The 23034-nt window shown below is 39.9% G+C and overlaps 1 protein-coding gene across 1 annotated transcript in view; it reads left to right on the top strand.

The window, feature by feature from the left end:
* Positions 1-23034, top strand: part of ITPR3 (inositol 1,4,5-trisphosphate receptor type 3) — a 2403054-nt gene that overhangs the window by 1977148 nt on the left and 402872 nt on the right. The window contains exon 46 of the mRNA XM_044076491.1: positions 2828-2911. Within this exon, the coding sequence (XP_043932426.1) occupies positions 2828-2911 (84 nt within the window). The remainder of the gene's footprint in view (positions 1-2827; positions 2912-23034) is intronic.

Below are 23034 nucleotides of genomic sequence, written 5' to 3'. Positions count from 1 at the left end.
TTTGAGACAGTCACCAAGGCCCTAGATGAGGGGAGATTTGTGTATACAGTCTACCTAGACTTAGCCAAGGCTTTTGACACTATCCCCCACTCAGGCATCATTGACTAATTCACCCAGCTTGGTATCAACCTTTATATCATTAGATGGTCACTAACTGGCTCACTGATAGAACCCATATAGTCAAAACAGGGGAATCTACCTCCAACTGCAGACCTGTAACCAGTGGTGTTCCACAGGGATCAGTCCTGGGACATCTACTGTTTGGAATCTATTTCTCCAAAGTGCAAGCTAAAACTTAAGGTCTGTGGCTGGCAAAGTTTGATGAAGACTGCAAACTGGGAGCAGTCATAGAATCTCCAAACAAGGTCAACATCCTATAAGAGGGTCTTACACAAACAAATGATTGGTGCAAAAGTCATGACCTTAAACTCAATGCAGAAAAATGTGTTACCATCCCTTTTGGTAAGTGCGATGTTCCTGCTAATTACCACATCAATAACAATACCCTAAGTACACACTCAGTGGTGAGAGACCTGGGCACACAGGTTAACAGCAACCTTACCTTTGATCACCATTTCTACACAATGGTAAGAAGGGCATTCTATATTGCTCATAATATATTATATATTTATTACTATATATATAATATTATATATTGCTCATCTCATAAGTAAGGACATTGCATCCAGACAAAAAAACTATCTGTGCTCTTCCATGAGCAAACCAGTAATTGAGTACAATGCCCCTTTTGGTATGTATCTTTCCAAGCACATGTAGCAATTGAAGACACCACAAAGGTTCTCACAAGGAAAATTTAAGGTCTTCAGCATCTGTCCTGTGTGGATTGTCTGAAATCACTGTCATGTTATTCTGTTTTATACAGACTACTCAGAGGTGATCTATGCCTTGCAAATAAGGCAGTCTTTGACCCTGCTTTATTGGAAATGCTGCATATCCGCAAGTCAAATGGTACATGGGTTGCTCACACTGAAGACCTTAACCTGGTATGTGACATTGCTAGACCCTGCTGGAGGGACAGATTTGTCTCCCAGAGATTACCACACCTTTGGAATGGACTCCCACTTTATGTCAAATAGAGCACCTCATTGGCCCTCTTCAAACGCAATCTGGACGATTGGATGGGTGACTGTAAATTCACCCCAGGAGTTCCACCTGTGTCCTTCTTGGACATGGGCATTTGGTGCTGTTTGTGGAAATAAGGGTTGAACTTGGCTAGGCTTGTATGGGCCCTAGCACCATTAGTCTAATAACTTCCTATGATCCTATGAAGATTGCACAACACTGGAAAGAGGTTAAATTCCATTTTCAGTATTTTGAGTTTTAGATGTTTTGATTTTGAGTCTTTTGAGCTTTTGATCTTGTGAAGGGGCTCCATACACACATACATAAACACAGACACACACACACACACACACACACACACACACACACACACACACACACACACACACACACACACACACACACATTTGCATTCGTTTGTTCCCCAAGTTTGGAACATGACTTGATCATAACTCTCTTTGTAGTGCTTGTATCTTTGTATGCACCATAATACCACTGCTGCTTACAGAAAAAAAATTGAAGAAGCGGGAAGTGTTTTACAGGCTTTCAAAACCAGTGAACCATTTAGTGTTTTCAAATGGACAGCAAGTGGAACCAAAGTGCTCCTCTGTAGAACTAATAGCTTTAAAACCTGTTAGACACTTTGCTCTGCCACACTTTTTCTATGTTGGTGTAGTGAAGTTCTGACAGGTTTTAAAAGCTGTTTTACCTTCTGCCAATGCTCTTTGCCAGCCTTCACTGTCTGGTGTCAGTCCCTAGCATGAGACACGTTCTTACAATGTGTATGTTTGCTTAAGCACCCCTAAGTGTTGTTAAGATCAGGTTTCACACTAGTCAGGCTCCATGGCATGGAGGGACAAAGCCCATACTGCACCCCAGATGACCCAGGTTCAACTATTAGTATGGGAGTTTCAGGGACTGGAGTTGGGGGAGGATGTAGGTCAGCAGCTGATGCTGGCTGTCCTATTCTGGGGGTTGAGAGGCTGCCCATGCTTGCAGCAAATAGCATTAAGAGCTGGGCAAGCTCCATGTTGCAAGTCAGTTGCAGCTTGTTCATGTGGTTGCCCATGAGTGGAAGTGAGCATGCAATTTTTGTATGCAGCAAATGCAGTGCTTGCATGGCTACCACAAGGAGGTAGTAGGTTAGGGCACAGTCCTTGGCAGCAGTATATTACTACACCCGTGTCCTTTATCACCTTACTGGCCCCGGACATGAATTGGGTTGAGCTCAGAGGAGGCTAAGGAGGGTCCCGTAGACATGGAATGAGGAAAGAAGATGGTGGCACTTAATGGTCAGCTACAGGATGGATGAGTAAAAAACAAAAAAAGATCAAGTCTTGTGCTAGGGACTTTTTAACAAGTTTATCTTTTTTTCTGATTTTGGATCATAATCACATTACTCCAGTGCACTTCATAAATGTTATGAAAATTATCTGTCCTATGCAGACATGCCCAGTATATATGGATAACCTGTAGAGTTTTTCCTACAAGGGCATTGCAAGAGCTGGAGAGATGTCGTGGGATATAAGTGAACAGCTCTTGCTGTGAGATCATGAGAAGTAGCTGTGAAGTGATGGCAAGTGTAAGGCTCATTTATGATGATGACACATTGAAAGTATGGTAGCATTTTTTAGACGTGATCTTGTCTTGGTGACGTTTCAGGAAGATAAAGATACATTTGAGGTGATATTTATTTTGTGTGTGCATACTTTTCACTTTTTATTCTTTCCCTCTGTTTTTACAGCTTGCTCCTTACAACCGACAGCTTCAGCAGCTTCTGAAACCAGTGAAGCAACACCCATCAGAAGAGGAGGGCATCTCATCAATGGTATGTGTTCCCTAGTAAAGTGGTCAGACAATCTCATCAATGGTATGTGTTCCCCAGTAAAGTGGTCAGACAATCTCATCAGTGGTATGTGTTCCCCCAGTAAAGTGGTTAGACAATCTCACCAATGGTATGTGTTCCCCCAGTAAAGTGGTCAGACAATCTCATCAGTGGTATGTGTTCCCCAGTAAAGTGGTCAGACAGTCTCATCAGTGGTATGTGTTCCCCAGTAAAGTGGTCCGACAATCTCATCAATGGTATGTGTTCCCCAGTAAAGTGGTCAGACAATCTCATCAATGGTATGTGCTCCCCCGTAAAGTGGTCAGACAATCTCATCAGTGGTATGTGTTCCCCCAGTAAAGTGGTCAGACAGTCTCATCAATGGTATGTGTTCCCCAGTAAAGTGGTTAGACAGTCTCATCAGTGGTATGTGTTCCCCCATAAAGTGTCAGACAATCTCATCAATGGTATGTGTTCCCCCAATAAAGTGGTCAGACAATCTCATCAATGGCATGTGTTCCCCAGTAAAGTGGTCAGACAATTCACAAGTGATAATGTAAAAGAGAGAGGTATTATGGGTTAAACTTTTCACTGCCTCAAACTGGAACATGCAGACAACCTCATGTTTATACAGTTCCCCAAGTCCCATCTGATGGGGATAAGTAGTATCCCAAAATACTCTTTGTAGTTATACAAAGCTCTTTGTTTACTGCGGGAAAATGATTTTTTTTATTTCAGCTCATCAGAGAAAACTGTTTATGCTTCAAATATTTGGACTTAAAAGTTTCTGACTTTGTGTTATTTGAATTTCTTTTTTTTAAGATTCTTCAAGATAGCATCATCTTAAGATACATTTAATCTACTATAACTTCTTCAGGGCACCATCATCTGCCTAAGAGTGTATCTAGTTTAACTGGACTGTATCACAATTTAGTCGGTGTTAGTTTATAGTACAAATTTTCCACCTTTTGTGTGTTATAGAGGTTAGCTACAAACATATCACGAAACTCCAGTTGTAGAAATAAAACACAAAAAAAAAAATGTTTTTTGAATTTTTGCTTTAGGATACTTTGGGATCAGTAGCGATATTTCTTCACGTATTTGGTGTTATAGAGGTTGTAGTTTTGACATTTTGTCAGGAAAGCTGTGTGTGTGTGTGTGTGTGTGTGTGTGTGTGTGTGTGTGTGTGTGTGTGTGTGTGTGTGTGTCTGGCTTTCCACTGAAAATGGGATTTCCCCAATTGGACTTTCCCGGTCAACAAAAGCAGACTAATAAATAAATAAAGAAATAAATGTGAGTGCACACAGATTCACTTTTATTTGGTTGAATCACAAAACAGTGAGACTGAATGACTGAAAATCCATCAGGTTGACTGTTCATTTGGTGGAGATATCATATAATATAGTGTAGAATAGTTATACATTGATTTCTAATCATCACATGTAAAATTATATGAAGATCTTTACCTGGCCGATTGTTAACATGGCAATGGATGTCACCTCTAGACAACCCTGCTGATATGATTTTTATTTGTGTGTCATCAGTAAATTCATTGTGCCTGGTCTCTTTTATTTTCTCCACCGTTGGGTGGCAATGAAAGTAAATAAAGGATTTAGGGGTATGGGGGCAGCTTGTCCCCTGCAAAAAAAAAAAAAAAACTCCTTTAAGTTACCTTTCCCTGTATGATGTTTTCTACTAATTGTAATTTGAAAAATATACATATTCATTGGTGGTGCTGCAGTAGCGTTGTCACCTCACAGTTAGACGTTGCCCATTCAATTCTCAGTTAGAGCGTCTTCTGTGTGGTGACATGCGTGAATAGGCGTTCCTTCGGTGAAGGTTGTGCATTAGGCCCGGCAAGCCAGCACGTAATAATCTACTGCCAATCATTAGCGGACCGGAGTTCCGCTGTGGTGACCCCTAACCGGGAAAAGCCGAAAGACACAACAACATATTCATTTAAGTGAGTTTTCATCCATTTGGTTTCAATGTTTTGAAATTCAGCAAATTGTGATTCAGTGAAGTTATATGTCATATATTTACAAACTTTTACGTGAAATCGGATGTAGCAGAAATAATTGAGGGGTATTTAGTTGCAGTTATAGCAACTGTGATAGTGTTATTAGTATTTCAAGGCAGACAACCATTTAAAACCTCACAAACAATAAATACAGCTTCTGACCTGAGCAAAAAGTTGATCGAATATGACCAGCAATGCAAAGATGAAGCAAGTATTGTTAGAAATGGACAATCTAGATCTCGACAAGTACAAGGACACATTTTATTTAAATAGTGAGGATGTTAGTCATGATGATTACTGCTACATGACAGTCATAATATGACTGGGATTCAGCCGAAAGCAAACATTAGTTCCCTGGCCCAATATTTTTAGAAGTTGAATGCTCCTAAGACCACATATCTGCAAACTTACACAGTAGCTAACGGGGAGGCCTTATTATGAAGTGAGCATTCAGAAGCCCTGCTGTATTTTTTTTGTGTTGACTTGTGCACTTGACAAGAGCAGCACACTGGTTCAGCAAGGCAGTAAGAAAAGAAATAATAGATGTTGAAAATTGTCTGCCAAAAGAGATAAGTAGCTTGGCATGGGGAGAGTGTGTCATGATAGTTAAGGTGTTTGCTTCATATGTACAAGATACAGGGTTTGATTCTGATCTTGGCTTGTTAGAGAGGCTTAAGATGGCCCTTCAGGGCAGTTAGCCTTGTATTCACCCATGGACTTAAGAGCATATCTACTTTGTCAGTTAATGAAAATTAATGAGCATATCTATATATACATTTTGCAAGTCATCGGATGTCGAGAAGAGTATTTGTGTTTTGTATAAATGAAATACCTAAATAAATATGTCTTTTTATTCATTCCAGTATGCTCATGTTAACTAACACATGAAGGGCAGTTTACATAAGACTGAGTGACAATAAATGAAAAAAGTTTTATCTGTAAGGGAACTGACCAATGAAGTTCTCATGTTACTTGAGCATTTATGTTTCATTCAGGACCAGCCATCCATGCCATACCAGCCAAGCAAAACATTCCTCATTTCATTATTTCTCTCTTAGTTTCATTATGTTTGCTTGAAGTAGAAAATGAAAGTAAGCCTACTAAGTCTTCCTTTTAACTGCATTTCACACACACTTGTGGCTGCCTTCTCTTGTACCCTTTCACCACTTGTCCCATGCCTTCTTGAATGCCTCTGTAGATTCCTTCTGTATTTGCCATTCTGATGGTCCATTCCATAGACTAGAGATGCAGTGACTAGTTAGTCCCTACAGTGCTGCCTGTGTTCTCTCCTCCCTCTTGTTTCCTTCCCATTCAGGATGACCAACTCGTATCTCTGTGACATTATCTTGTGCACCAGTGCCATATTCCCCTTTATGTCTTCTGGTCTCAAGTGAGAACATCAGTAGCTTATCAAGTCTTTGATCATGTTTCTTCTTTTACATCCGTGGATATTTCTAGTGGCTGTCCTCTTCATTCTGTCCACAAGCTTGAAGTCCCTTCCTTGTGTGGCTTCCAAAGCTGCATACACTACTCAAAGTGTAATGTGAGGAGGACCTTCTGAAATGGAGGCATTACTTTTTGAGCAATAACAAATCACTCCTATATTTGCTCATGTGTTTTTTATTTTCCTCTGGGTACTTCACCTTCCTTCCTCCTCTCAAAGGTATGTCCTAGGTGGATTGTCCTATCTAAATTGTCCGTAGAAGTACATGTGCTATTTGTATTGATATGTGTGAGATAAAGAAGAAGAAAGTTATGTCAGTTTGTTTCTGTTTTCTACCTGCATAGTAAATTCTGTGACTGGCGGTAGCTGTTCGTGGCATAACTGTAGGACTTGAATGCTACTCATCAGCATTGAAAGAGGGATGGATTTTTACCATACAATGAGACTTGACAAATGGTTTCTATGGAAACTTTACAGACAGAGTTAGAGATGCCTTGAACTGCTGAAAAGTTCCGACTCATGGTGCTATAAGTATTGTTGCATAAAGGAGCGGGGGAATGCAGCAAGCTGCCTGACAATATTTTCGGATTTAGAAAACAGAAACCTTTAAATTAATATTGGATCACAAGAGTAAAAGTGAAGATTAAACTTGTGTGTGGATAGTGCAGGCACATGGGGCTACCTTCAGCATATGTCCAGGCAAGATAGACCTGTTGTTCTTCTGCTGTCAGCATGCTAATATTTTTGTACTTAATTAGCCCAGTGAAGAAAGGGCTTTTTGTCTTTTATAATACAGATTGGAACCCCCATTGACTATTGTAGGGTTTGCAGAACAGTATTCGAATGGTGGAAAGTCATAAGGTGGGTGAATATTGCCTGAGCTGTGGACCGTCCTCTAACTTGACAAGAATTACTTTTGCCCGTGGTATAACAGTAAGTTGAGTAGCACACAGGGTTCCCTTCTCCTTGTGCTGGAAAATAATTAAACATTGTTAAGCCAGTTATTTCTACTGCATCTGCTGTTTGCTGGTTACATTAGAATTGCTAAAGTAACCACGTGGATACCTGTGAGAAAAGGAGCTAAAAAAAAAAAATCACATGGTGAAAAGTGTCAAATTTGACAGAGTACAGTTTGGGAGCTTCAACAGCCACATGGTCATTGGAGATGGAAAATACGGCAGAGAAGGCCGCTTGAAAGAAGCTGGATTATATACATAGTGAGATCTTAAAGATCACTAGGTGTCTGGAAGAGTATGTTAAAGCAACTAACAAAAGGCTCAGTGTAGTTGAACATGCTCTAAATAACCATTTGGATAGAAATCAATGAACTGTGGAAACCAGACAAGGAATTGAGAAGCAAGATGGCTGCTTGGGAAGCTTCTGAATAAGAAATACCCCCAAAATTAATGGAGTTAGAAGATGGAGTTGAAAGAATCTTCATTTTATCTTCATTCCTGAGAAGCTGGAGGGCTTAGACTGCATTAAGTTTATGCAGCATCAGCTAAGCCTGTGAAGTGATATCCCAATGGGTGACATCTTAACAGAGAGAGAAAGCACACAGAGTCTGTAACAGGAGTGCAGCAAGAAGGAGGCAACCCTCTTTTGTAACTAAATGTGTCTGTTGTAATTAAACTGCAAGCATATAAATTAAAAAAAAGCTCTCTTCTTTAAATAAATAAAATGTTGATGACCGGAAATAGCAGGATATATGGGGTGAATGATTATTCACTACAGATGAGGCTTCAAAGAAACAAGTTCTCTCCTGACATATGTGCATTCAGAGAAACAACGTTAAGATTTAAGCTTCTGCATCTGCCAATGTTTACAGTTTTTTTCCCAGGGGGTTGAAATAAAAATATCATTGGATCATGATCTTGCCTTGGATGGAGTATAAATCCTAACATAGATCAAATGACTAGGTGCAAAGACTCTCTGTGTTGTCATAGCATCAAGATGGCAGGAGTGTAATGATGGGCAGTACATTAAGGAGTGATAATCCAAACAAGGCTTTTCCCCGCTCAGGAGGCTGATGCAGGACAGTCTGAAAGTAAACCAAGCTAAAACCACAAGAATTCTTCAAGAGTATATAACCTGTATTAGTGAGGATGAGATCTTGAATGCTGGCATAGTAGAAGAAGATCATCGGCTGACACTTTGGTTTGGATTGATTAAACAGTCTAGTTGGTGTGCTGGTAGTTGTTCATTCGACTGTGATAATGAGAATTAAGTGGACAAGTTAACCATATGACTGTCAAAATGCAATTTTACTCATGTCTTCTTTACTCTCTCTCTCTCTCTCTCTCCTCCTCTCTGCAAGCAGTCCTGAGGTTTGCTGTGGTTACCTACATGTTAGCAATATACTTCCTTGGTTCTCCAAACCCATTGACCCACCCTGCCTGGAAATACCTGCAGTCAAGTCCCGTCGTGGAGTTTCCCTGCAAAGTTTGTGACTAGATTAAGTTAGCGATATACTTCCTTGGTTCTCCAAACCCAGTGACCCACCCTGCCTGGAAATACCTGCAGTCAAGTCCCTTTGTGTTGTTTCCCTGCAAAGTATGTCTTGCTTAATCTCTAACTGGTTTTAGCTGCTACCTGTACTATAAGGTTGCTCCTGTGGTGGCTACTCTGTCCTATATCTGCAGACTGCTCCCTGCTGTTTTCCCAATCTATCCTGCTCTCCCACTCTTCTTACCTCCCTCTAACTACTTTCTGTTCTCTGGTAAGCACTCTTGTTTTTCTAGAATCCCTCCTCTTTCTGGCTATCATCTCTACTCTGGTGTTTCCTTACCTCACCTCCCTGGCTACCTCCAGCTACTATACTTGTATACCTTTGCTTTCCCACTTCTGCAGACCTAATTTCAGTCAGTTGGTCTCTGAGCTATTACTAACACCCCACGCCTCTCCTGATAATTTTTTCTGACAAACCTACCTGTTTTCTGAGGCTTTTCTTCCTGGGTGTTGTTGCCCCCCACTGACCCCCTGCATATCCTATTGCTGTCTTAAGCCTTCACTGCTATTTCTACTCTCTATCTTGGTATTACTCTGTCTCCTTTCCTGTTGTCCTCTTATTTACTGTCCTCAGCCCGCTACTACTGTTGTCTCTATCCATCTCCTACCCAGAATTTCCTATCTCGTTTCTTTCCCCTTCCCAGTATTGAGTTTGATGTAATCTACCCATACTCCTTTGTGCCCTTTTAAACTGTGGCATGCTTTTTCCTCGACACCATCTTTACTCTCTCTCCCCTCCTCTCTGCAAGCAGTTGGTTACCTCCAAGGGTGCCCGCAGGCAGGTGCAAGGGGGTGCACTTGCACCCCCCTGGAATCCGCTGACAAGTTAATCCTTTAATTTAAAAAAAAAGTTTTTTTTTTTTTTTTTTTTTTTTTTAGGCGTTCTTCTTTAAGAAGTCCAGTCGCAGGCGTGCTGACATCATTGCGCGACGCTTTGCGGAGGAACAGTTTAGAGGATCATCGCGCGGGAGCTGAAACAGACAGTTTAGAGGACCGTACTGAAGATGGGGCCCTTACAAGTGAGCGGGAACCGTAACGGACGGAAGATGGGACCCTTGCGAGCGGGAACCGAAACGGACGGAAGATGGGACGCTTTAGTGGAGCGGGAACTGAAACGGGCAGCTTTAGTAAGGTGTGTGTGTTTGTGTGGGTTTGTGTGTGAGTGAGTGTGTGTGAGTGTGTGTGTGTGTGTGTGAGTGTGTGTGTGTGTGTGTGTGTGTGTGTGTGTGTGTGTGTGCCACTTTCCTGCTAGAAAACGGAGCTTGTGCTTTCAAGGATGATAATGAATCAGGTCTGGCATTATGCTTTTGCTGTGTTTGCCTATCATCTGCCAGCACATAGAAGTGTATTAACAGGATGATCCAAGCAAATATTTCAAGCTCTTCAACAAACCTTTCTTGTCATTCTTGCTCAGAATCATATTTAAATGCAGCTTACTGCATGTTCTGATCTTTCAGAAACCTTTAGCCCTTTCAAAAATAAACTCCTTTATGCACCTCTACTCCCACAATTAGGGGATGAAATTGGCATGCCTACACTTAACCTAATGATGACACATGTTTTACTAGTCTAGACTTTCAAATTAACAAGCCCTGCCAGTTGGTACAAGAGACTGCAACAGATGCACTTATTTTAGCTTAGCTGATATGTGTATTCAGTTGTATCTGCAGTCACTGGATTTTTCATTTCTCTATCTGTTGTGAAAAGTGGCAAGATTTTTCCCTACTCACATTACTTACAGCTTTATTAGTAGCAGTGGCTACATTATGTTTAGAGTCTCAAAACAAAAGTCAGACTAAATGCAGCCAATTAACATGCGTAGACCTACTGGTATCAGGATACTAAATACTAAAACACACGTGTGGTTAGTCCCTCTCTTATTATACTAGCTAAAGAATAAGTAAACCTAAATGACAGAAAAAATAATAAAATCAATGCACTGCTGCCAAGTGCTCTGTTGGTTGGTTTTAGGAACAAAATGCACATCAGTATGAGCAATGAGTGGTCAGAGGATCACAATTCAAGAGAGATTCCTGCCACATCTACTGCACTGGAATTTAAACAGCAAGTTTGGCTGCACTAGTGAAATAAAAAAATTGCAAGACAACCCAATGTGATGTCAGTTAAGCTAACACACCAGAAAGACACCCTGTTGTCTTCGATACTGGCATTCAAGGGGCACAAGGAAGAAGGATATGTGTGTGTGTGTGTAAAATGCCCTAGGAGTTACATGGTGGTGGGTAGAGAATAAGTCTTGAACCCTGTACCTTGGGCCCAAACGGCAAGAGCCTGAATTCCCTACCCACCACCATTTGTAAAAATGCTGCAGGTTTTTCCCTCATACTTTTTCTGTTCCTCATAAAATCTGTGGTTTCTGTATTTGTGTCCTTGTTGCCTGACATCTACATGTTCTCTCGTTTGATTCTTGGCTGTCTGGAGTGTTTCTCTCTGGGCCTCTGCTAAAAATTAGCTTATTTTCCAAGTCAGACTTTCCTGGTTAACAAATGTTAAAAAAAAAAAAAATGGGCACTCATTTCAATATCAGACTTCATATTCTTCAGAAACTGCATGGTAACAAAAGCTTTTATTCTAGCAATTTTTAAGTGTACAAGATGGATATTTGAAATGTATCCCTGTCTTTGGGACTGTATCCCCCCCCCCCATTATTGGCTTCATCCAGGTTTTGTGCTAAGGTTGACAGCTATGGTAAGAACTGAATTCACTGAATATGTTTGGGGGCTGTATTGACTTTGTTCAGGTATTTATTGGCTTCATCCAGGTTTAGTGCTAAGGTTGAGAGCTACGGTAAGAACTGAATTCACTGAATATGTTTGGGGGCTATATTCCCCCATTACTGGCTTTGTCCAGGTGTTTTTGCTAAGAGGTTGAGAGCTATGGCGAGAACTGAATTCACTGAATGTTTGGGGGCTGTATTCACCCATTATTGACTTTGTTCAGGTATTTTGTGCTAAGAGGTTGACAGCTGTGCTATGGTGAGAACTGAATTCACTAAATAGTAGCCATTTAAGTTTCAGTCTTCCTCTTTCACAAAACAGCTGATTTGGCATAGTCGTATGTTGCTCTGACTGTTTTACACAGGGTCCCCTGGGTTCAAGGCGTGGCAGTGAAATGTATGGTGGTAACGCAGCATTTTATTCTAGCAACTTTCCAACATTATACAAGCAATGTTTAAAATGTGTCCCTGGTTTTTGTCCCCCCCCAATAAATTTTGGCTTTTTCCAGATTTCTTGTGCTGCAAAGTTCAGAGATACAGCTGAGTGTCGAGTAGATTTTATGAGCTGAGAGCTGCAGGGAAACAAAAGTTTAGTGCTGCTTATGTTTAGTCTGCTTGCATTGTTAATAGCACAACAGATAGTATCCTTGCTTTTGATGCTGAAGGCTGTGAGTTTTACTCCCACAGTAGGTAGATGCATTGCTGATACTGTACTGTGTTGTAAAGGGGGTGGATGCTGCAGTCCTTTTGTTAAAGATACCTAGTAACTATGAACCTGTTATCAGTTTGCTATCCAGTCCCTATTGCTGTATTACTAGCTTATCATTTTTTTATTGCATGCAACAAAGGCAATTTATTCTTCAAGGGTAACAGGCACTTTATTTGTAGATTAAACAATGACATATAAAGCAGCAACCTCTTTATTAGTTACAAATTTCTTTAATGTGGATTTTACTACTTCAGAGATTGTGCATATTTTTACTGATACTGGTGGACTATAAAAGGTTAAGTAGACTTTTTATGATGGAAATGTTCTGAATTGGGCAGTTTTGTCAGTGGTGTATGCATTTTGTTTAATTGTTTACTGGAAAAAATGTTCAAAACAATAATTAAATGCCCTCTAACAACTGTACTGTATTGTACAAGGAATATAATGTAATACAGTGGAAGGTGTATCAAAGAGCATGTGTGTGTTATGTTCGAGGGGCCTATGATTTTGAAGACAGCCCAGAGTTAATATTTATCTGCCACTGGCAAAATGTATTTTCTTTGAATGTGGGTTTCAATGCTGTTTCAATGCATGTGAGTTTCAAGGGCAGAGAAGTTTTAATGTTAGTCTATTTTCATTGTGAGACTGCATTGCTTTGTTTAACAGATATGTATTAGGGTTTGTGCTGTAAAATGCAAAATAAACCTTTCAAATGAAATCCTAAATCATCGCAGAAGTAAAGCAGTATGCACATTACAGTGTTTATGGTAAATGGGGCAAAATAACCAAGGAATGGGACATTGGAATGGCTGCAGGGGGAGGCTCCATTCGACCATGATTTTGTGAGTGGGGGGTAGCAAACTCAGACAGCCCCGATTGAACTATACCTCTCAGTTGTCCATATCTTTGCAGAATGAATAGATATTTGCTTCTTATTTTTGGTTTGTTCCTCATAAAATTTGTGGTTTTCTAGCAAATCATTTAGGAATTGAAGTCACTAAATGACGCACAGTTTCAGACATCATAACCTTAAGAAAAATGCATGCTAATGCAAGACTGTCTTAAGTTTATACAAGAGCAATTTTTAGTAGTGTTTGTATGTTCCCCCAATATATTTGGCCTTGTCCAGATTTCCTGCATTAAGAGGTTGAGAGGTACGTGCAAATCACTGTAGATTAGGAATATCCAAACCTCTCAATTGTCCCCAATTTTGGCTCAAAATGTTGCTCTCCCCTAATAATCCCTCCTCCAAAATGGCAATTTTGGAAGAAAATGTGGAGGGTTTACAATTGTATATAATTAATGATCAGAGTTATAGATTACTTTTATTTCAGAAATGCATGTAGATGCTCTTATTTTGTTAGCTGCTCAAGTTAACAATGTTAATACTAAAAGGTGTCCCTTTTTGACAGGTATTTTTGCATCACATTTTGGTCCATTTTTCATAAACTTGTGGTTTTCTGGCAAATTAGTGGCAAGTCATTAAAGACTGAAGTTAGAAAATAATGGCAGACATTTGAGTTTCAGATTTTATACCCTTCAGAAAATTTGTACTAATGCAAGATCTACTACTGTTCTATTATGTAAGTTAATAAGAGCAATATTTAAAAATTGGCCTTATTTTTGGGCCTGTGTCCCACTTCTAGTTCTATGTATGGCTTTGTCCAGATTTCTTGCTCTGAAGTTGAGAGGTATGAGTGTTACAGCCATCAATGTCAGCCAGAGACATTTCAAATTATGACATACTTATTGCATCCCACCCTCCATTGTAGTGCCTCTGGATGTGTCCAAGGAAGGCAAGGAGCAGTTATGCAGTGTAAGTGTGCAGAGCATCCCCCCATCCAAGGTAGATCACAAATACAACCATGGCTTTTCATCTCTCCTTGATTTTGCAGAATGTTCTGGTTTTCTATCAGATTTTTATACTGTTGATTTATGCTTCTTATTATTCAGGGACTGCATGCTGTCACAGTGCCCTGTTGCTCTGTTTAAGTAGCCATGGTTTAATGAACATCAGGTAAGCTTGTCCGAGATTGTAAGATGCAAGCAAGCTTTAGTAAGCATATTGTTAAAGAATTACCAGCATTGAAAGCCTTTTCGTTGTTGCCATGCAGAGAATATTTACATAACTAGATAATGTATAAGCCTTGGGTATTGAAATGCATATGACAGTATTTGTAATAAAAGGACAGGATTACAGTATTTTCAGAAGCTCATTACATTTTATTGGAGACCAGTGTCTTATAGCAGTGTCTGTGTGTTAGTACACTTAGTTGGGTGGCTTTAATGGTATATGGTAAATAAGCATTGCTACCTTACTTAAAAGCCAAGCCCTGCAACAACTAGGTAAGCTCCACACTGAAGTCAAAACACAATAGCTCTGGTGGGTAAATGTACTCTGTAGTAATCAAAAAAGGCAAATGTTTGAAATAACTACAGCTTATGTGCAAACACAATAGGTAGTGATGAAACAATGCTCTGCTAAAAATGCTTTAATGCTCCACATTGCTGAGCTGCAGATCAGTTATTATCACTGGCTACCAGGATTTCACCCACTTCAGATCAAGCACGGTGCAGTTCAGTGCAACCTTCCCAGAACTAATTCAAGTCTGACCAGAATTATTTTGTGTGTGTGTGTGTGTGTGTGTGAGGTAGCATACCCCTCAGCTGTCCAGGTTTTTGCAGAATGTCCAGATTTTTGCCCCATATTCCTCCTAAAAAGGATTGAAGTTGCTAAATGAGACATTTCAGTTTTAGATGTCATATCATTTAGAAAAATGCATACTAACACAAATCCTGTTACTCTTGCAATTTTCTAAGTTTATTAGAGCCATATTTATAATCTGTCCCTATTTATTTTAGGCTTTGTCTAGATTTCTTGCACTAAGGTTGAGGCCTTGAGGGGTATGGTATGTTTGTGAGGGAGAGAGAAAGTGAAATGCCCAAGTTAGAGTTAGCAGGTGGAATTTATTTTCAAGTGCATTTTCAAGGTACTGAGTTTTAAGGGAAGCGAAGTTTACTGCTGCTCATGCCAAGTCTATTTACAATGTGCAACTGTTTTGTTTAGCAAGTGGTATCTCTATTGTGGTATAAAGTTTTAAATCTATGTTAGTAGCACCACAAGTAGAATACTTGTATCTTAATGTAGAGGCTTGAGGTTCTATTCCTACAGCAAGTATATTTGTATGCTGCAGTCCTGAGGATGTCCTCCTTTGGATGAGATGCCTAATAACTATGAACCTGTTTTTCAGCTTGCCATCCATTTTCTATTGCAATATACCAGCTTACCATTTTTTTAATTTAACATAGGCAATTTATTCTTTGACGGCAACAGGCACTGAATTTGTAGATGAAACACTGAAATATACAGTTGTTTTCTAGCAACAACATCTTCATTAGTTTCATATATCTTTAATGTGGAATTATTCAGATTACTTTTACTTCAGCAGAGACACTCAAACAAGTGTTGCTGTATAATACAAGGGATATAATTCAATTATATATTATAATTAATACAATCAGGTAAATCAAAACTTTTGCATTGCCCTAACAGTGTTCAAGGAGCCTATTGCTTGAAAACAGTTCAAAGGTAAATAACCTGTCACTGGCCAGATGCATTTTCTTTGAATGTGGGTTTCAACGCTGTTTCATTGAATGTGAGTTTCAAAAATAGAGAAGCTTTATTGCCAAGTCTGTTTTCATTGTAAGACTATTGCTTTGTTTAGGTTTAGTAAATGTCTCAGTGTTTGGGCTATAATGTTTGAAATAAAAGTTGTAAATTAAATCCAACTGCCTGTAATCATTGTAGAACTAAAGCATAAAACAGTATGCACACAGATTTGAACAGTGTCTACGGCAAATGGGGAGAAATAGCCAAGTAATGGGACACTGGAATGGCTGTGGCTATGTGGGTGGGGCTCTGGGTTTGCACCCCCCTGCAAAAAATCCTGCGGGCTCCCTTGGTTACCTCCATGTGTGCCTAATTACCTTGTGTCCCTTACACTGGAAAGTGTGTATTTTGTCTTCTACAGAACATAAAGACAATAAGAGCATCATTTTTATTGACTCCGTAACCTTCTATCTTTGTTTTGCTTAGCTGCCTTAGAATGGTATCTTGCTTCTCGGCTTACTGCCCTTGAAGTTTGTACTGATTGTTTAAAACTATAGTTCTGTTGAAAATTGTTAGCGACTACACTGCCATAGCTCGGCTATGCTGACCGTTTAATTTGAATTGACAATAATTGTCTGTTTTCTGTAATTAGCTGCTTATATTTTGAGTCGCTGCTTACTGTGAGTGTATTTTGATTCTTTGACTGCTGAATGTCTGTTTAAAGCACTTGAAGTGCATAGCGACTGCATTGCCATAGCTCATTAATGTTAAGTGTTTCTTTTTTACTGTTTTCTTCCTGGAAACGGCTTTATTTTCATCTTGAGGAGCCATAGCTCAGTTATGCTAAGTGTTCACTTTGAAATGAAAATACTTATCCTTTTTCTATAATAAGCTGCTTACTGTGATTGCACTTTGATTGTTGACTGTGAATTGCCTATTTATATCAATTGAAAAGCTTAGCGACTGCATTGCCATAGCACACTAATGTTGTGCGTTTCTTTTTTCTGTTTTTCTTCCTGGAAGCTGCTTTACTTTCCCTCTTGAGGTACCTTTGTTTTGCTTAGCTGTCTTAGAATGGTATCCTGCTTCTCAGCGTATTGCCCTTGAAGTTTGTACTGATTGTTTAAAACTTGTTTAGTTCTATTGAAAATTGTTAGCGACTACACTGCCATAACTCAGCTATGCTAAGCGTTTAATATGAATTAACAATAATTGTCTGTTTCCTGTAATTAGCTGCTTGTATTTTGAGTCACTGCTTACTGTGGGTGTATTTTGATTCTTTGACTGTTGAATGTCTGCTTCTTTTTTCTGTTTTCTTCCTGGTAGTTGCTTTATTTTCCCTGTTGAGGCACCATAGCTCAGTTATACTGAGCGTTTAATTTGGAAAAATAATAATTTATCTTTTTCTGTAGTAGCTACATGTATCTTGTGTCACTGCTTACTGTAATTGTGTTTTGAGTTTTGACTATGGAAAGCCTGTTTAAATCACTTGAAACACTTAGCGACTGCATTGCCATAGCACATTAATGTTGTGTGTATTTGTTTATTCTGTATTCTTCCTGGTAACTGCTTTATTTTTTCTCTTCAGTTCAATCCTGCTGTTGTTGCCTGTGTAACTCATTGCAATTTGTAAGCAACGTCATCACCTTATCACATTTATGCCGTGTGTGACCTGTTACCAGTCTGTTTAATATTGTGGTACATTGAAGATTACTTATTACTTGTTGACTAATTCTGCTGCTGTACTATACAATAATGTCTGTATGTGTTTCTAAATAGCTCACACTCTTTTTTGCACCATTATTTTGTTCTTGCATTGTTGTTTTGCATTGTTTCTGTCTTACTCCCCATGCACTGCTGCTACTGCACCACCCTATTCACACTCCACACTCCACACTCAGCTCCTGTAACTCAAAACTGCACCCCTCTCCCCCTCACCCCAACTCCACCCAGTGGTCCCCTGTTAAACTTTTAACTGTCACAAAACACCCATAAACACTATCATCACTATCTATTACTGCCTAGTCCTTTCTAATATTGAAGAATTACTACTCCCCTATCCCCTGCATCTCACTTTTGCCTTCTTCTTCTTTTTCAGGTTAGCACTATACTTCCTTGGCTCTCCAAACCCATTGACCCACCCTGCCTGGAAACTACCTGCAGTCAAGTCCCTTCGTGGAGTTTCCCTGCAAAGCTTGTGACTAGATTAAGTATGTCCTGCTTAATCTCTAACTGGTTTTAGCTGCTAACTGTACTTTAAGGTTGCTCCTGTAGTGGCTACTCTGTTATACATCTGCAGACTGCTCGCTGCTGTTTTCCTTATCTATTCCTGCTCTCCCACTCTTCTTACCTCCCTCTACTTCCTGTTTTCTGGTAAGCACTCTTGTTTTTTTGTAATGCCTCCTCTTTCGGCTATAGAATCTACTCTGGTATTTTCCCTACCTCACCTACCTGGTTACCCCCAGTTACTATAATTGTATACCTTTGCTTTCCCACTTCTGCAGACCTAATTTCAGTCAATTGGTCTCTGAGCTATTATTAACCCCTCTGCCTTTCCTGCTCACTTTTTCTGACAAACCTATCTGCTTTTCTGATTGTTTTCTGAGGCTTCCCTTCCTGGGTATAGCCCCACTCCATTCGCTACTCTACCCTACCCCCATTCTCACCCACCCCATTACAATTTCTTTTACAGATAACTCTCCCTCCCCTTCCTGCCGCATCATCCACTAACCTAGCACTTCCTGTCAGAAACCCCTCAAACCCTATTGCCTATTCACCCTTCCCTACATCACATACCAACCTGTGACTTTTCAAATCACTCTCCTACCACTGCACACACTACAGTATGATGCACCTTCTCATTTCTTCTCTATTCCTCTTCCTTCTCTCTGCTCTAACCTCTTATCACTCCCTCCTTTCCAACTCACTTACATACTCTCCTACCAGCTACATAAATAATACCTCTCAAACAACTTCCTTATTTATAATCTCCCCAAATCTATTAAATTTCTCCACTATAAGTTTCCATAAACTCCATATACATCAAATCCTTAGAACTACCCATAAGTCGAAACCTAAGGTACCTAAAGCACATATACCCATCAAAACTCTCTACTTTTCCACACAAATTATTCTCTGCTCTGGTGAGATCCACCCCAACCTTGGCACCTCTCCCTCTCCCTACATCCTCACACCCCTCACATCCACCCCACCCTCCCCTCACTTCACACATCCCACCAATCCCTCCCCCATGCAGATAATACATGCCTATCTAAACATCTAACTATATTGTCACTAAACATTTAAAGCCTAACAAATAAAGTCACTGAGCTACATACCTGGATAGCTCATTCCACTCCTGACATTCTTTCCTTATCTGAAACATGGCTAAAACCACATATCACAAATAATGAAATACTCCCTCCTGGCTATAATATCTTTCGCTCTGACAGACTCCCCAAAAAAGGGGGTGGCGTAGCCATCCTCTACTCCAGTAGCATAAATCTTTCACTATTCCCCACTCCTATACCTGACTTCCACCCAGCTGAACATATCATCCTCAACTGCCACCTTAATCCTCAGAAAAATTTGCTGTTGCCTCCATCTATCTCTCTCCAGGAAACAATCTACTTATCCTAGAGAACATTCTGTCCTGGTTTTCTGACACTATACCTTATGAAACCCTTATCTTAGGAGATGTCAACATTGACTGGTCCAAAACTACTACTGACTCCCCGGAACTTAGTATCAACCTACATGGGTTCCACCAACTGATCTCATCCCCCACATGCTACCACAAAAACTCATGCTCCAGCTCCATAATTGACTGGATTCTTACCAACTCCCCCCATCACTACCACAACCCCACCACTCTATCTGATTCCCTTATAGATCATCTCCCTACATCTTTCTTAAGATACACCTCCCAAACTCACAAACCCCACCTCTTCAGAGCTGCCACAAACTATCCAACTTTAACATCTCCCAATTCAACTCTAATCTTTCCAGTATAGACTGGTCGGTCCTTAAACACATCCCTCTCAATGATTCTGTAAGCATGTTCAACAGCATCTTCCTGAATATTCTAGACTCCCTTGCTCACTCCAGGAAGTTCAGAATAAAATCAAACCATATCCCATGGCTCTCCAAGGATACTAGGTCCCTTATTCAAGAATGAGATAGAATTTGGAAAGCCTGGACCAAAACTAAACAACCACCCCTCCTACTCAAATATAGACAACTTAGGAACCTTACTAAAAACAAACTACAAAAGACAAAAAGTCCTACTACAACACCACCCAGCTGAAAAGCAAAACCAACCCTCAAAAGTTTTGGATTACTGTAAACAACATCCTTTCTCCTGGTTATCCCACAAACCCCTCCCCTTACCCAAACATATCCCCACTGAAAACCGCTACCCTCCTCAATCATCATTTCATTGACACCATCCAAAAACTCATACCCTCAAATGGTAGCACTACTGCCATACCTACCTCTCCCAAACCTACAAACCAAACTACCTTCACCTTCCACCCTGCTCCTACCTCCTACATCAAATCTTTTTAAGCTCAAACCCTGCTCTCCTTCTACTGACAGTCTATCTCCTACCTTCCTCAAGCTTGCCACTGAATCTATTGCCTGTCCTATAGCCATACTAATCAATAGATCTATTCAAGAATCCACCGTGCCTACCCTGTGGAAATCCTTCTTCACTATTCCTCTTCACAAAGGTGGAAAGTTTACTGACCCTGGCAACTACCGACCCATTGCCATTCAATCCCCCCTCTCAAAGATACTTGAAAAATGCATTCACTCTCAGCTTCTGAACCACCTCCTCTAGCATAACCTTCTCACTTCCACTCAGCATAGCTTCCATCCCAACCACAGCACAACCACAGCCCTCCTATCCTTTACCCATACCATTGCTGAAGCCCTAGACAACAACAAACTCATATCCTGTCTTTTCATTGACCTTTCCAAAGCTTTCAATACAGTCTCTCAAACTCTGTTGCTGTCTAAACTTGCTAAACTTAACTTATCTTCTTCCTCCCCCCTAGCTTGGTTCAGTAGCTACCTATCCTGCAGACAACAATCCATCAAATGGCTCTCATCCTTTTCACCTTTACTTCCTGTACCAACTGGAGTACCTCAAGGTTCCATCTTGGGTCCCCTCCTATTCAGTGTCTTCACCAATGATCTCTACTCATGTTGCAATCAATTTACCTCATCCAATACACTGATGGGTCTACACTCATCTCTATCTCAAATAATGTCTCCGAACTCCATACCCTAACCCAACAAGCCTTTCTATCCAACGAAAAATGGCTATCTGACAATCTACTTATTCTTAACCCCAAAAAGACTAAGCTCTTACTCTTCCTGTCTCGATCTCTTATTAACCATAAGTCCACATTTGCTATCAAGTCTTCTAACAACACAGTTATCAAACCCGATACTCACACAAAACTCCTTGGGGTCATCATAGATGATCAACTCAAATTCAACCTGCACATACTCCAATGTATAAAAATAACTCACCAGAAACTGGGGCTACTTTATCGTAACAAGAAATTTCTAACCCCATGCCAGACTCACACTAGCACAAGCATTCCTCCTGCCCTCTCTCCTATATGCTGCCCCAGTACTCACCAACATTCAAACCACAACCCTAAACAAACTCTAACAAACTTACCACAAAAATTGCAAAATTTATCACAAACACTCCATACAAGGCTCATCACTGCATTGCTCTAAACTCTCTGCAATGGCTCGAGCTCCCCAACAATTCCAACTATCTCATTTTCAAATGCTGCATCACATTCATTACAAACCTGCATCCTGCCCATCTCTGGCATCCTTTATCTCTACCTATATACCATCTCAAAACCACAGCACATCTAGCCAGCAACTACTTGAAATCTACCATCCCAAGAAAACTGTGGGCAAACTACTATACAAACACTGTTGCCCTTGCTTGGAACAACCTTCCCTTACACATACATTCCATCACCCATGCCTTACACTTTAAAAATGAACTAAAGCATTATCTACGCAACTCCAAGACTTGCCCCTGCCAAGATCCAACATAAGCTCCATCTCACCCATCAAAAAGTAAAAATGTAATTTCTCTCTTATCTCCATGTGAGACAGCAAGTACTAAATACTTTAACCAAGGAACATAAAAATATTCTGTAGTTACTTTTAATTGCTATGTAAATAATAATGTATATATAGCCTGATAATTGCATTTTACTATATGCTATGTAATATTATCTGCTTTAGAATTTCTGTTTATTGTCTCTCATATATGTATGTGCAAAGAAAATCTTTTGAATTGGGATTTTTCTATAATTGTTTATTAATGGAGCTTTTCTTCATGGGTCTCCACTGAAAATGAGCCCCAAGCCCAGTTGGACTAACCCGGTTAACAAATGTCAATAAATAAATAAATGTCTTATGCAATTGTATGTAAGTAGTAAGAGTTGAAATATTACCCTTTAACAGGGTTTATTAGTTAAACTTTTGTTTAGATAGTGGACTGTTTCTAAGTAAGGTACATCACAGTATATAGAACTTAAGTGTGCTGGCATTAAAATGTATTGAAATGTTTAAAGCGGGTGCATAATCTTTAAAGCAAGTCATGCTTTTTGGTGAATAAGCAAGGGGGTAGGTGTAATAGTGCATTAACTTAAAATATTTCCCTTCATTTTAGATGATCTACAGCTATGGTAATACTTTTCATTGCATGCTGCTTGCTTGAATAGTCAACAAATGATAGGAAGCGAGCTGCCTGTCCTGGTTAACTACAGTAGGAGTAGTTGAAGGTATCCTGCGGCATAGACTATGCAAGATGAAAGGGATGCTCTTGAGGAACTAATTGAAAGGTGTTTAGAAGAATGGCTTTTACAGTAGTCATTCCAAAAAATACATAATCCAGTATTTAAAATGTAGATGGAGTTCAGGGTAAAGGGGTTATGTAGTAAACAAGACAAGGCTAAGTAAGGGTGAGGGTTATTTTTTATAACACCTAGTGAAGTAAAAAGGCAAAAGTTCATTATACTAATGTAAGTTTAGAAAGAAAAATAAGGTAGTTGGCAGTAG

The sequence above is a fragment of the Protopterus annectens genome, chromosome 7.part0 (assembly GCF_019279795.1).
Source record: "Protopterus annectens isolate FY-2018-M chromosome 7.part0, PAN1.0, whole genome shotgun sequence".
Classification (NCBI taxonomy): domain Eukaryota; kingdom Metazoa; phylum Chordata; order Ceratodontiformes; family Protopteridae; genus Protopterus; species Protopterus annectens.
Note: the sequence above shows the minus strand (reverse complement) of the source record. Positions and strands in the feature narration are given on the sequence as shown.